This window comes from Bos javanicus, chromosome 10 (assembly GCF_032452875.1).
Source record: "Bos javanicus breed banteng chromosome 10, ARS-OSU_banteng_1.0, whole genome shotgun sequence".
Lineage (NCBI taxonomy): Eukaryota > Metazoa > Chordata > Mammalia > Artiodactyla > Bovidae > Bos > Bos javanicus.
In genome coordinates this window covers 84,469,692-84,482,305 of record NC_083877.1, presented here as the reverse complement: position 1 = coordinate 84,482,305, position 12,614 = coordinate 84,469,692, and the positions used below count along the sequence as shown (strand labels likewise).

The window sequence follows — 12,614 nt, the reverse complement described above, 5'->3', positions numbered from 1 at the left end:
GTGGAGAGTCCATTCTTCCAATGCAGGGGATGCAGGTTTGACCCCAGATTGGAGAACTATGGTTCCACATGTCACAGGCATGGCCAAAAATTTTTTAGAAAACAAAAACAATTTCTAGAAATATAATTTACTGACATGGAATAACTTCTCAATATACCATTGAATAAGGAAAAAGAAACAGACAAAATAAGTGATACAGTAGGTTCCCATTCAGGAATGTGTGTGTGTGTGCCGGGGACCAGCCCCGGCTGATCCAGGGTATTCGAAGGAGAGACGGCGTAGGCGAAGATCAGGAAACAATTGCTTAATTAAACGCTAATTAAGGATATAAAGAGTAATAGAATGAGGATAGCTCAGTAAAATTCAGTGAAGAAAAGAGGCTGAAATAAGGATAGCTCAGTGAGGAAATTCAGTGGAGGAAAGAGGCTAAATAATTCAGCCAGAAGGTAAGAGAAAGAACGACATGGTGAGACCAAGTTTCGGTGAACAAGGCCCGCACTTTATTTTCCAAAGTAGTTTTTATACCTTAAGTTATGCGTAGAGGATAATGGGGGAAGGGGTAGAGTCTTGCAGCAAACCAGGCTTTCTTCCTGCAAACTTATCATATGCAAAAGCTTAGGTGATTTGCATCATCTTCTGGCCCGGAGGCCTGTTAACATTTTAAGACCTTTTCTTCAGAAAACTTATTTTTCTCTAAAGGTGATTGGTCAGGAGCCACCCTCCAAAAGCATTAGATAAAGTTGCATTCCTACAGCGCAAAGGTGTGGTGGGCTATAACAAGAAAAAGAATTAACTCAAGGGTCCCAGGTTACAAACATTAAAGCTACTACTTACACCAATTATATTAATCAATACACTGCCAGGGACACAGCAGGCAAGGGATATGGAAACTTAGCAGCAAACATTGGCCCAACAAGTGAAAATCCCTTCACCAATACAATTTCTAATCAATCTTTTAGCTACTCAAAAGAATCTGTGTTTAGACAGTTTAGAACATCTCCTGCCTCTCACAGTTGGGAGGCTCTGAACAATCACATGTGGCCGGAAAAACCTATTCAGGCAGGCTAGAGGATTTCCAAAGGAGTTTGTAGGTTAAACACTGTCACACCCAGGAATTATTAACTGGAGCTGTAAGCTAACTCTTTTTCAGAGAGGTAGTGGGGGACAGCCCCCCGTAAAGTCAGAGGTGTAGGTGAAAGCACAAAGCAGAAAGTAGGCAGACTCTGGTTTTGGGGGTAGATTGCTCGAGAATTTCCAGGGGGACTCCTGAAGCTCGATCCCGCCTTTGCGTATGCCGAGCCTCCTTCCTCATGACCTTTGTCATGGGCGGAGTTCCTCACGCTGGCTACCGGCAGTGATAGAATTCCAGTTGAGCTATTCCAGATCCTGAAAAGTGCTGCACTCAATATGCAATATGCACTCAATATGCAATATGCTGGCTCCCGGCATGTGTGTGTGTGTGTGTGCACACGCATGTGTGTGGTGTGTATGTGTATTTCTATCTATACATCTGCCCATATATACATACTAGTGAAAAAAGTTTGGGAGTCCTTATGCCACAATATTTAACAGTGATTGCCTTTGGATCGTGGGATTTCAGGTGATGTTTACTTTCTTCTTTTTTGTTTATTTGCATGGTCTGGGTTTTCTACATTGTAAATATCATTTATACAATTAAAAATATAGTGTTTTTTAAGCAACAAACTTCACTTCCTCTAATTCTTTCATTTTTCCTGATCTCTAATCATTGTTTGCCTTGCTCTTGTTTTCTTGAATTACCTTTATTAATTAAAGAAATTTGATATTGAGATTATAAATATTAATAATTGTTCATCAGAAAAGCTGCTGTAGAAAAGAGGTTGGATAGAGCCTATCCTATATTTAAAGCTACATAGAATGATTTGAAGCCTCTCAGAAAAGTTATCTCCTCCACCACAACCCATTGTTACTTTTTCCTTTGGATTCAGTTCAGTTCAGTTCAGTTCAGTTGCTCAGTCGTGCCCGACTCTTTGAGACCTCATGGACCACAGCACGCCAGGCTTCCCTGTCTATCACCAACTCCCAGAGTTCACTCAAACTCACATCCATCGAGTCGGTGATGCCATCCAACTATCTCATCCTCTGTCGTCCCATTCTCCTCCTGCCCTCAATCTTTCCTAGCACCAGGGTCTTTTCAAATGAGTCAGTTCTTCGCATCAGGTGGCCAGAGTATTGGAGTTTCAGCTTCAGCATCAGTCCTTCCAGTGAACACCCAGGACTGATCTCCTTCAGGATTGACTGCTTTGATCCACTTGCAGTCCAAGGGACTGTCAAGACTCTTCTCCAAAACCACAGTTCAAAAGCATCTTCTGCACTCAGGTCCAACTCTTTATGGTCCAACTTCTTATGGTCCAACTCTCACATCCATACATGACTATTGGAAAAACCATAGCCTTGACTAGATAGACCTTTGTTGACAAAGTAATGTCTCTGCTTTTGAATATGCTATCTAGGTTGGTCATAACTTTCCTTCCAAGGAGTAAGCGTCTTTTAATTTCATGGCTTCAGTCACCATCTGCAGTGATTTTGGAGCCCAGAAAAATAAAGTCAGACACTGTTTCCACTGTTTCCCCATCTATTTGCCATGAAGTGATGGGACCAGAAGCCGTGATCTTAGTTTCCTGAATGTTGAGCTTTAAGCCAACTTTTTCACTCTCCTCTTTCACTTTCATCAAGAGGCTCTTTAGTTCTTCACTTTCTGCCATAAGAGTGGTGTCATCTGCATATCTGACATTATTGATATTTCTCCCAGCAATCTTGATTCCAGCTTGTGCTTCCTCCAGCCCAGCATTTCTCATGATGTACTCTGCATAGAAGTTAAATAAGCAGGGTGACAATATATAGCCTTGACATACTCCTTTTCCTATTTGGAACCAGTCTGTTGTTCCATGTCCAGTTCTAAATGTTGTTATTAGTCATTGCCTTTTTCATTAATTCTTCCCCCCTCCCCACATTGGGAAGATATATTAGATTGCCAGGGCTGCCATAACAAAGTACCACAGACTGGCTGACTTGAACAACAGAAATTTACTTTCTCACAATTCTAGAGGCTGGAAGTCTGAGATCAAGGTTTTGATGGGACTGGTTTCTGGGTCCTCTCTCCTTGGCTTGTGGATGATTGGCTTCTCCCAATCTTCATATGGTCTTTCCTCTGGACAAGACTGTGATCAAATTTCTTCTTTTTATAAGAGCATCAGTCATATTGGATTAGGGTCCATTCTTAAAACCTCACTTTAACTTCATAACCTCTGTAAAGAACTTGTCTCCAAATATAGTCACATTCTGAGTTACTGGTTAGGATTAATGAATGAAGTAACAATGAATGAATTAACACATGAATTTTAAGAGACACATTTTAGCTCATGACAGAGGGGTGATATATACTAAATCACAAATTCCTTGAAGCACTTTTCCTTTTTGAAGGAAGGATAACATGATAAGTTATTGAAAAGGGGATAGGGAGAAAAAGAAATTTAAGGAACATAAAAGAAAACAAATGTCCAGGTAGTGGTTTTCAGCCCAAGATGATTTTGTACCTGCCCCCCGCCACCTCCTTCCCAGGGGACATTTGACAATATCAAGAGACATTTTTGTTTGTCACAACAGGGGAGATATTACTGGCATCTAATGCATAGAGGCCAGAGATGCTGCTAAACATTCTACAGTGTGTGATACAGCGCCACAACAAAAGGTTCTCCAGACCCAGACCTAAATGTACCAAATATACCTAAATATACCAAAAGACGCTTGCTTCTTGGAAGAAAAGCTATGACCAACCTACACAGCATATTAAAAAGCAGAGATATTACTTTGCCGACCAAGGTCCATCCAGTCAAAGCTATGGTTTTTCCAGTAGTCATGTATGGATGTGAGAGTTGGACTATAACGAAAGCTGAGCACCAAAGAATCGATGCTTTTGAACTGTGGTGTTGGAGAAGACTCTTGAGAGTCCCTTGGACTGCAAGGGGATCAAAGCAGTCAATCCTAAAGGAAATCAGTCCTGAATATTTATTGGAAGGAAGGACTGATGCTGAAGCTGGAACTTCAGTATTTTGGCCACTTGATGCAAAGGGCTGACTCATTGAAAAAGACCCTGATGCTGGGAAAGATTGAAGGCAGGATGAGAAGGGGATGACAGAGGATGAGATGGTTGGATGGCATCACTGACTCAATGGACATGAGGTTGAGTAAGCTGCAGGAGTTGGTGATGGACAAGGAAGCCTGGTGTGCTGCAGTCCATGGGGTTGCAAAGAGTCAGACACGACTGAGCAACTGAAGTGAACTGAAATGTACCAAGGTTGAGAAACTCTAGGATAAACTTTTGGATGACTTCATCAATATAAAATTTGAATATCTTTGATCCAGTAATATTAATACTACTTCCAAGAATCTATCCAGCAGAAATATCTACCCATGTGTACAAACATATAGATAGATAGATAGATACTTATGCTCATTGTTTATCAGTTCAAAATTGAAAATGGCTCAAATGTACTAAAGATCAAGAATTCTTGTTAAAAATTATTACTAGGAAAGATGTTGAAAATATATTGTAATTGAAAAATCAAATTGCAGAACAATATGTATGTTGTCCCTTTTTGTTGTTAAAATTGCAACCCATGTACAGTTATATATTGTTTCTTTAAAACTACATGTGTTATATATGTGTCTGTGTGCACAGTTGAATACCTGAAGTCAGAGGTTGTCTCTGGCGAATGGCGTTATTGGCAATAGAAGGACTTTCATGCTTAAATTTATACATTTCTGAATTACTTGGCTTAAAGTCTCAAGGATATAGGACTTTGCTTTGGCAAATGTGAGACAGACTCCAGGCTAACTTTGAGAATATTGACTCTTACTAATTTGGATCACTGTTTTACCAAATTACTGTAAATCAGGGAGCAACGTATTGTAATAATCCTTAAACCAAATCTGGCAGAACTCCTGTGGACTAAGAATGATTTTTATATTTTTAAATGGCTGATTGAAAAAAATCAAAAGAAAAGGAATATTTTGTCGTGTAAAATTTATACAAAACTCAAATTTCAGTGCCAACATATAAACTTGTATTGGAAGTTTGTATTGTACTCGTTCATTGCAGACTCCCTAGGGCTACTTTCATGCTACAACAGCAGAGTGGAGTAGGCTATCTCACAGTCAAAGCATAAAATATATACTATTTGGCCCTTCACAGAAAAGGTCTGCAAAGTCCTGCAGTACAATATGTAAGATGCTGTCTAGGATGTTGAACTTCCAGCTCTTTTGCTACAGTCCCACTAAAAGAATTGTGAAAAACTATGTCACCTCTTCACCTTCTTTCATCGACATCAGAAATGTTTTCAAGGACTTCTTTGGTGGTTCAGTGGTAGAGAATCCACCTGACAACACAGGAGACACAGGCTCCATCCCTGATCCAGAAAGACCCCACAAGCCACAGAGCAGCTCGGCCCCTGTGCCACAGCCATTGAGCTTGTGCTCTAGAGCCTGGAAGCTGCAACATGAGAAGCCTACTCACTGCAACCAGAGAGTAGAGAAAGCCCATGCACAGCAACAGACGCAGCACAGCCAAAAATAAATAATGCATAAAATGCATAAAAATGTTTTTAAGTTTAAGTAGATACAAAGAGTCTAATTTCTAATATCTACATATTCTGGCATTATATATTGATATTTTAATGAATTGTTATATCACTTCAAAAATGCATCCAACTAAATCTCTAACAGTTTGGTACCTACCATCCATCCCCTGGAGAAGGAAATGACAACCCACTCCAGTATTCTTGCCTGGAGCATCCCATGGACGGCAAAGCCTGGCGGGCTACAGACCAGGGGGTTGCAAAAGTCAGAAATGACTTAAGCAACTTAGCACACATATATCATCCATGTTAAAAACTGTAAAATAAGCTCTTCTTTGAAATAGAAAATTTAATCTTTTTTTAAACTTACATTCTATTTTTAAATGAGTTCCACACAGAATTTTATTCTAATATATTCTATATTTATGCTTGAAAATATTTTTTATCATCATCACACTATCTGTAACAAAAATATGTATTTAAATTGAGGTTACAATTATAGTCTCTTACCATAGTCTGGGTTTCTTCCTGGGACTCCCTGACCTCCTAAATGATTTTTTTTTTTAATTTGTATTCATTGAGATTCATTCTTTTGCTGTATAGTTCTATAGCTTTTAACAAATGCATAATGCCTTGTATTCACCATTTCAAGACTAGTTTCTGTTCAGTTCAGTTCAGTCACTCAGTCGTGTCCAACTCTTTGCGACCCCATGAACTGCAGCATACCAGGCCTCCCTGTCCATCACCAACTCCCAGAATCCACCCAAACCCATGTCCATTGAGTCAGTGATGCCATCCAACCATCTTATCCTCTGTCATCCCCTTCTCCTCCTGCCCTCAATCTTTCCCAGCATCAGGGTCTTGTCAAATGAGTCAGCTCTTCAGATCAGGTGGCTAAAGTATTGGAGTTTCAGCTTCAACATCAGTCCTTCCAATGAACACCCAAGACTGATCTCCTTTAGGATGGACTGGTTGGATCTCCTTGCAGTCCAAGGGACTCTCAAGACTCTTCTCCAACACCACTGTTCAAAACCATCAATTCTTTTGTGCTCAGCTTTCTTTATAGTCCAACTCACATCCATACATGACTACTGGAAAAACCATAGCCTTGACTAGATAGACCTTTGTTGACAAAGTAATGTCTCTGCTTTTTAATATGCTATCTAGGTTGGTCATAACTTTCCTTCCAAGGAGTAAGCGTCTTTTAATTTCATGGCTGCAATCACCATCTGCAGTGATTTTGGAGCCCCCCAAAATAAAGTCAGACACTGTTTCCCCATCTATTTGCCATGAAGTGATGGGACCGGAAGCCATGATCTTAGTTTCCTGAATGTTGAGCTTTAAGCCAACTTTTTCACTCTCCTCTTTCACTTTCATCAAGAGGCTCTTTAGTTCTTCACTTTCTGCCATAAGGGTGGTGTCTCTGCATATCTGAGGTCATTGATATTTCTCCTGGCAATCTTGATTCCAGCTTGTGCTTCCTCCAGCCCAGCATTTCTCATGATGTACTCTGCATAGAAGTTAAATAAGCAGGGTGACAATATACAGCCTTGACGTACTCCTTTTCCTATTTGGAACCAGTCTGTTGTTCCATGTCCTGTTCTAAATATTCCTTCCTGACTTGTATACAGGTTTCTCAAGAGGCAGGTCAGGTGGTCTGGTGTTCCCATCTCTTTCAGAATTTTCCACAGTTTATTGTGATCCACACAGTCAAAGGCTTTGGCATAGTCAATAAAGCGGAAATAAATGTTTTTCTGCAACTCTCTTGCTTTTTCGATGATCCAGCGGATTGGCAATTTGATCTCTGGTTCCTCTGCCTTTTCTAAAACCAGCTTGAATATCTGGAAGTTCACAGTTCATGTATTGCTGAAGCCTGGCTTGGAGAATTTTAAGCGTCACTTTACTAGCGTGTGAGTTGAGTGCAATTGTGTGGTAGTTGGAGCATTCTTTGGCATTGCCTTTCTTTGGGATTGGAATGAAAACTGACCTTTTCCAGTCCTGTGGCCACTGCTGAGAATAGTTTAACCACCCTAAAATCTCCTTTGCTTCCTCTTTTCCATCCTCTCTTCCCTCAAACACCCAAAGATCAATGATCTTTTTATTATCTCTGTTGTTTTGCCTTTTCCAGAATGTCATATAATTAAAATCATACATTAGTAGCCTTTTCAGGCTAACTTCTTTCACTCAGCAATATATATTCAAGATTACCCATACTTTTTTGTGGCTTGAGAGCTTCTTTCTTGTCTGTGAATCGTATTTCATCATATGGTGTACCACTGTTAGTTTTTCCATTCACCTATTGAAGGTTGGTTCTAGTTTTTAGTGATTCATAGTGATTATGAATAAAGCTGCTACAAACATTCATGTGCAGGTAAAACTTACTTTTTATCATGATTTCAGTTTTATTTTTTAAAATATTTATTTGTCTGCTTTGAGTCTTAGTTGCAGCATGTGACGTGTGGGATCTAGTCCCCTGACCAGGAATTAAACCCGGACCCTATCATTGGGAATGTAGTCTCTTAGCCTCTGGACCACCATGAAAGTCCCATCATTTTTCATTTCAAGTATAATATTCAAAGAATATAATAAAAATGATTGACAGAAATACATCTTGAAAGTCAAAATTAAAATGATATAGCCCATCATAATATATTATTCAAATTTTTAAGTAATAAAAAACAAGATAATAAATAATTTGTTGGTTCTTACTACTTAAATAGCAAAAATATAATATAATATGTAGCTGAAATTATAAGTTATTTGTTAAGTAAGAAAAATTATACAAGGCCCAGTGTTCTTTCTGCAAATATGTAAATAGGCATATATAAAACTCTGGGGTTAAACTTTTGAGATTAATTAGAGAATATTTAAGTATATAAAAACCAGAAACAATCTCATTAAATTCATTAGACATCATAACAAAATTGTTCCTATTTATTTAATGAAACAGGAAGATACATGCATACACAAAGGCAAATTCACTGTTTGTAGTATCAATATAGGTTTGTTCCCTGCAAATACACAATTCTGATGTGTACTATTTTACTTGATTCCTATTACAAAAGAAAAACATATGGTGCATTTATTGATAATGCAGTTTTCCTGCATCATCATATTCTGGTTTAAAAAAAAAAAACAGGAAAACTTCAAAGAATGTAAAATTTTCAAATTCAAAACGGTCTTTTTGTCAAGGTAGGTGATAGAATATATTTTATTTAACAATTTGTTAGCTTAATTGATAGCATATATATATTTAGACATTTAGTAAGTGGGATTCCATTTATACTTTGATCCTAAGAATACATTTAGGAATGAGATAGATATCACTCTTTTTGTTCCATAGAGTAATACAGAAACTTAGGTTGATATTAGAACAGCCTAGACTCCTGGGAATGCTTTAACCTAAGTACAAACTTAACCCTGATCATCACTACAATGGTTTATAAAATGAAAAGAGAGCAGTGCTGTGTCCCCAGGTGCTGTTCACTCTGATTGAATCTATCTCAGCACATCTGAAGAATAAAGCTCTTTAATTGTTGCTACTATAGTTCCCATAGCTGCTGCTACTTCTGTGTAACAGTAAAGATAAAGAAAACCCAGTCTCTCCCCAAAGATCACCATGTGAAGGTCCAAGCCTTGGGTGGGCAATTCAGGCATATTCTCCCCATTAGGCTGCTAACTGGGATCAAGAGTCAGGTCCCGGGGTCCAGCCCCAGTTGGATCCAGGGATTCCCTCGGGAGGACAGCGTTGTCCATTAAAAGGATAGATGAAAGACACAGAGGCTTGACCTGACTGGTTTACGTGGGAAACTAATAAAGTTCGTGACACCGAACTTGCTCTGACTACGGAGGCCACAGGCGCTCTCTCGAATAGCTGAAGGTGCCCCACCTTAGGCAGCTTCTCGAGTGGGTCTTAGAAGCCCAGGCAAATAAGTAGTCTCAGAGAGCCCCCTCGCGCCAATCATTCATCCTGAAGGAAGAACAGAGAAGAAAAGGAGAGAAAAGGAAACAAGAAAGAATGACACGGGGAGACCAAGCCTGATGAGCAAGGCCCACAACTTTATTTTCCAAAGTAGTTTTTATACCTTAAGTTGTGCATAGAGGATAATAGGGGGGTAGAGTCATGCAAGGTCAGCAGTCCCTGACCCTTATCGAAGCCAGGCTTTCTTTCTGCAAACTTATCATATGCAAAGGCTTTAGGTGATTTACATCATCTTCTGGCCAGGAGGCCTGTTAACATTTTATGAGCCTTTCTTCAGAAAACTTATTTTTCTCTAAAGGTGATTATTCTAAAGTCAGGCGCCACCCTCCGAAAGCATTAGATAAAGTTGCATTCCTAAGGGCAAAAGTGTGGTGGGCTCTAACAAGAAAAGAATTAACTCAAGGGTCCAAGGTTACAAACATTAAAGCTACTACTTACATTTCTATATACCAACTATATTAATCAATAACACTCCCAGGGACACAGTAGGTAAGGGATATGGAGACTTGGCAGCAAGCATTAGCTCAACAAAGAAATCCTCTACTAGTTCTATTCTAACAATTTTAACTCTCTGAGAAGCTCTGCATTAGAATATCTTAAGCTTCCCGTGCCTCTCGTGGTTGGGAGGCTGTGAACAATCACATGCATAGCTGCAGGAGTCGGAACAAACCTGCCAGCCAAGCTAGAAAGTCATCAGAGGGGTTTGAATTGAAACACTCCTATTATGCCCAGGAGACTTATTAACTAGAGCTCTAAGTTGATTTTCTTCAGAGAAAGGTGGTCGGGGATAGCCCCCCGTTAATGTCAGAAGAGTTGGTGAAAGTTGTGAAATAGTAAAACAGACAGATTTTGGTTTGGGGGTAGATGCTCGGGCAGGTCCAGGGGGCCTCTCGAGTCCTGATTCGCCTTTGCCTTCAGGGCCTCTCCGCATGACTTTTGTCATGGGTGGGAACGCCCGTGCTGGCTCCCGGCAGTCAGGTCTTGAACTCATAGATTCAATTCTCTTATTTATGATGGTGGTTCATAGAGCTATGGCTGAAGAGGCTTTGTCTTTCGATCTGCCTGTCATGTGAGGACCACATTTGGGCTATGTGTTCACGTGTTAATATTTCTCTGCAGCCTGTGAGGCCCTGCGCACCAAGTCCCTGGTCACAGAGTCCAGTCCTGGGCCTAAACACAAGAAGCAGAGGTCGCTCATCACTTGTCAAAGATCTACGCACTGCCCGGGAAAAAAGGATTGCGATGGGACCATTTGGATATGACGACCAAGATCTCTAGCTAAGTGAAAACTCAGAAGTTTTTCCCAGGGCTTTTTCCCCTTGAAATAAAGGTAATTATTTGTAGGATGAGCCCTTCTCTTGCTCCAAGACACAGGCAGCAGTGGAGTTAGTCACATTCTTTTCTTTACCTGATGTTGTATAATCTCTTTGTCATTATGTTTATAAAGAAAAATCTATTTAATGTTGACCTGGCTTTTTTTTTTTTTTTTTGACCTGGCTTTTTAATTTGCACCATATACACAGAGGGTTCAAGAAAACTGACATCACGCTAGATGACAGTGCATATTTTTCCATAACCCAGGAAAGTCATATACTAAATGTAGGTCAGAACTCCACATTTTACTAGAACAGAAATATTCAAAGACCCAGAATCTTTTGCAAGGTATACAAAGAGCCTTTTGAAACCCAAACTAGAATCCCATTAGTCTGGGAAAGAAAGTCATAGGTGATGTTTTCTATCCACAAGTCTAGTCTTATTCTAAAGCAAGCTCTTTAACTGCAGCGCACAAGGCAATGAGCAAATCAGGTCACAGGACTTTCCTAAGAAAACAGAGTCAGTACAGTATTTCCCACCTTGTATTGTGTGTATGGGTGTGAACACTTTTAGATTCCTGTGAAGCATTGCTGCAGTTTCACAAGGCTGATCAGCAATTCTTACGAGCCTCAGAGTAGTTAATGCTTAAAAGATTTAGATATCATGGGAGAGTTACAAACTATATCTGTATCCTAAGCTGGGATCCTCTAAGAGCACACAATACCCCTAAACTTGCCATGGAAGAGGAAAGATCCAGAATTCACAGTAGTGTGAATCCAGCTTTCTTTCCAAAATATTGATTGCTATTTATACCCTAAATAGCTTTGGAACATTCAGTGATTATTGTAAAATAAAGGCAATATGAATCTCACTCTGTTTTTCTTCTGATCAGATCCTCCCTTCTGGTGCACTATTATGATCAGAAATATGAAAAGCAATAATTTCCACTATGAATTCTTAGCAGCTATGGAACATGGAGGGAAAAAAGAACCTTGGGGAATATCAGTTAAGTATGAAAAAGAAAATCTTCCCTTTTCCTGTTTCATGTAACCCATTTTTATTTGTTAATTTACACACTTCATCCCAGTGAAACACTAATCCATTAAGTACCACCACATATATCAAAGTCATTTCCACATCTATCAAATCTGAAGATTCTAAGATCTGGCTTCCATGAGACATTTGAGACAATAAATAATTCTGTATGAGTAGTTTTTCTGCCCCTGTATCTCTGACTTTCACTTCATAATGAAAGGACTTTATTGTGCTCTCTGCATCACTGGCAGGAACAAGAGGGCTGAACTGAACTCTTCAGTAGGTCAGCAAGGCCAAATAGAGGGTCTGTTAGGCTATCTGTACTGTGGGAAGGGCAGCAGCAGAAATCACCCTTGTCTTTGAGCGATTTTATAAGACACGTTTAAGAACCTTTCACAGACAATATGCTTAGTCTAGTAAGAATTGTTTGGTACACTGCAGATGTGCTATGAGAGGCCAGGGGAGGGGGTTGCTGCCATAGTCTTGGATCTCAGAGACAGCAAGAGCCTTAGAGAGGGGAGAAGACCCTCCAGGCTGGGGAAAGGACAGGAGAAAAGCTGGAGGAAGGAACTTGGCAGGGGTCCTTGAAGGCTCCATTTTCAGCTCCTGCTTCCCAAATCGGTTCACTTGTTACTTCACCGTTAAGAGGCTGGATTCCATCTCCTTAC

General features: G+C 39.8%; 1 protein-coding gene across 7 annotated transcripts in view; it reads left to right on the top strand.

Annotated features, from left to right (window-relative positions):
• Nucleotides 1-12,129, top strand: part of HEATR4 (HEAT repeat containing 4) — a 49,227-nt gene extending 37,098 nt beyond the window's left edge. For 6 of the 7 annotated variants that reach the window (XM_061429383.1, XM_061429386.1, XM_061429381.1 and 3 more), the window contains 2 exons: nt 10,717-10,927; nt 11,804-12,129. In XM_061429383.1, the coding sequence (XP_061285367.1) occupies nt 10,717-10,875 (159 nt within the window). In that variant the 3' untranslated portion in view covers nt 10,876-10,927; nt 11,804-12,129. Of the gene's footprint in view, nt 1-10,716; nt 11,065-11,803 lie in introns of those variants that run through there. The other variant, XM_061429382.1, reaches the window with a different exon arrangement.
• The last annotated feature ends 485 nt before the right edge of the window (nt 12,130-12,614 follow it).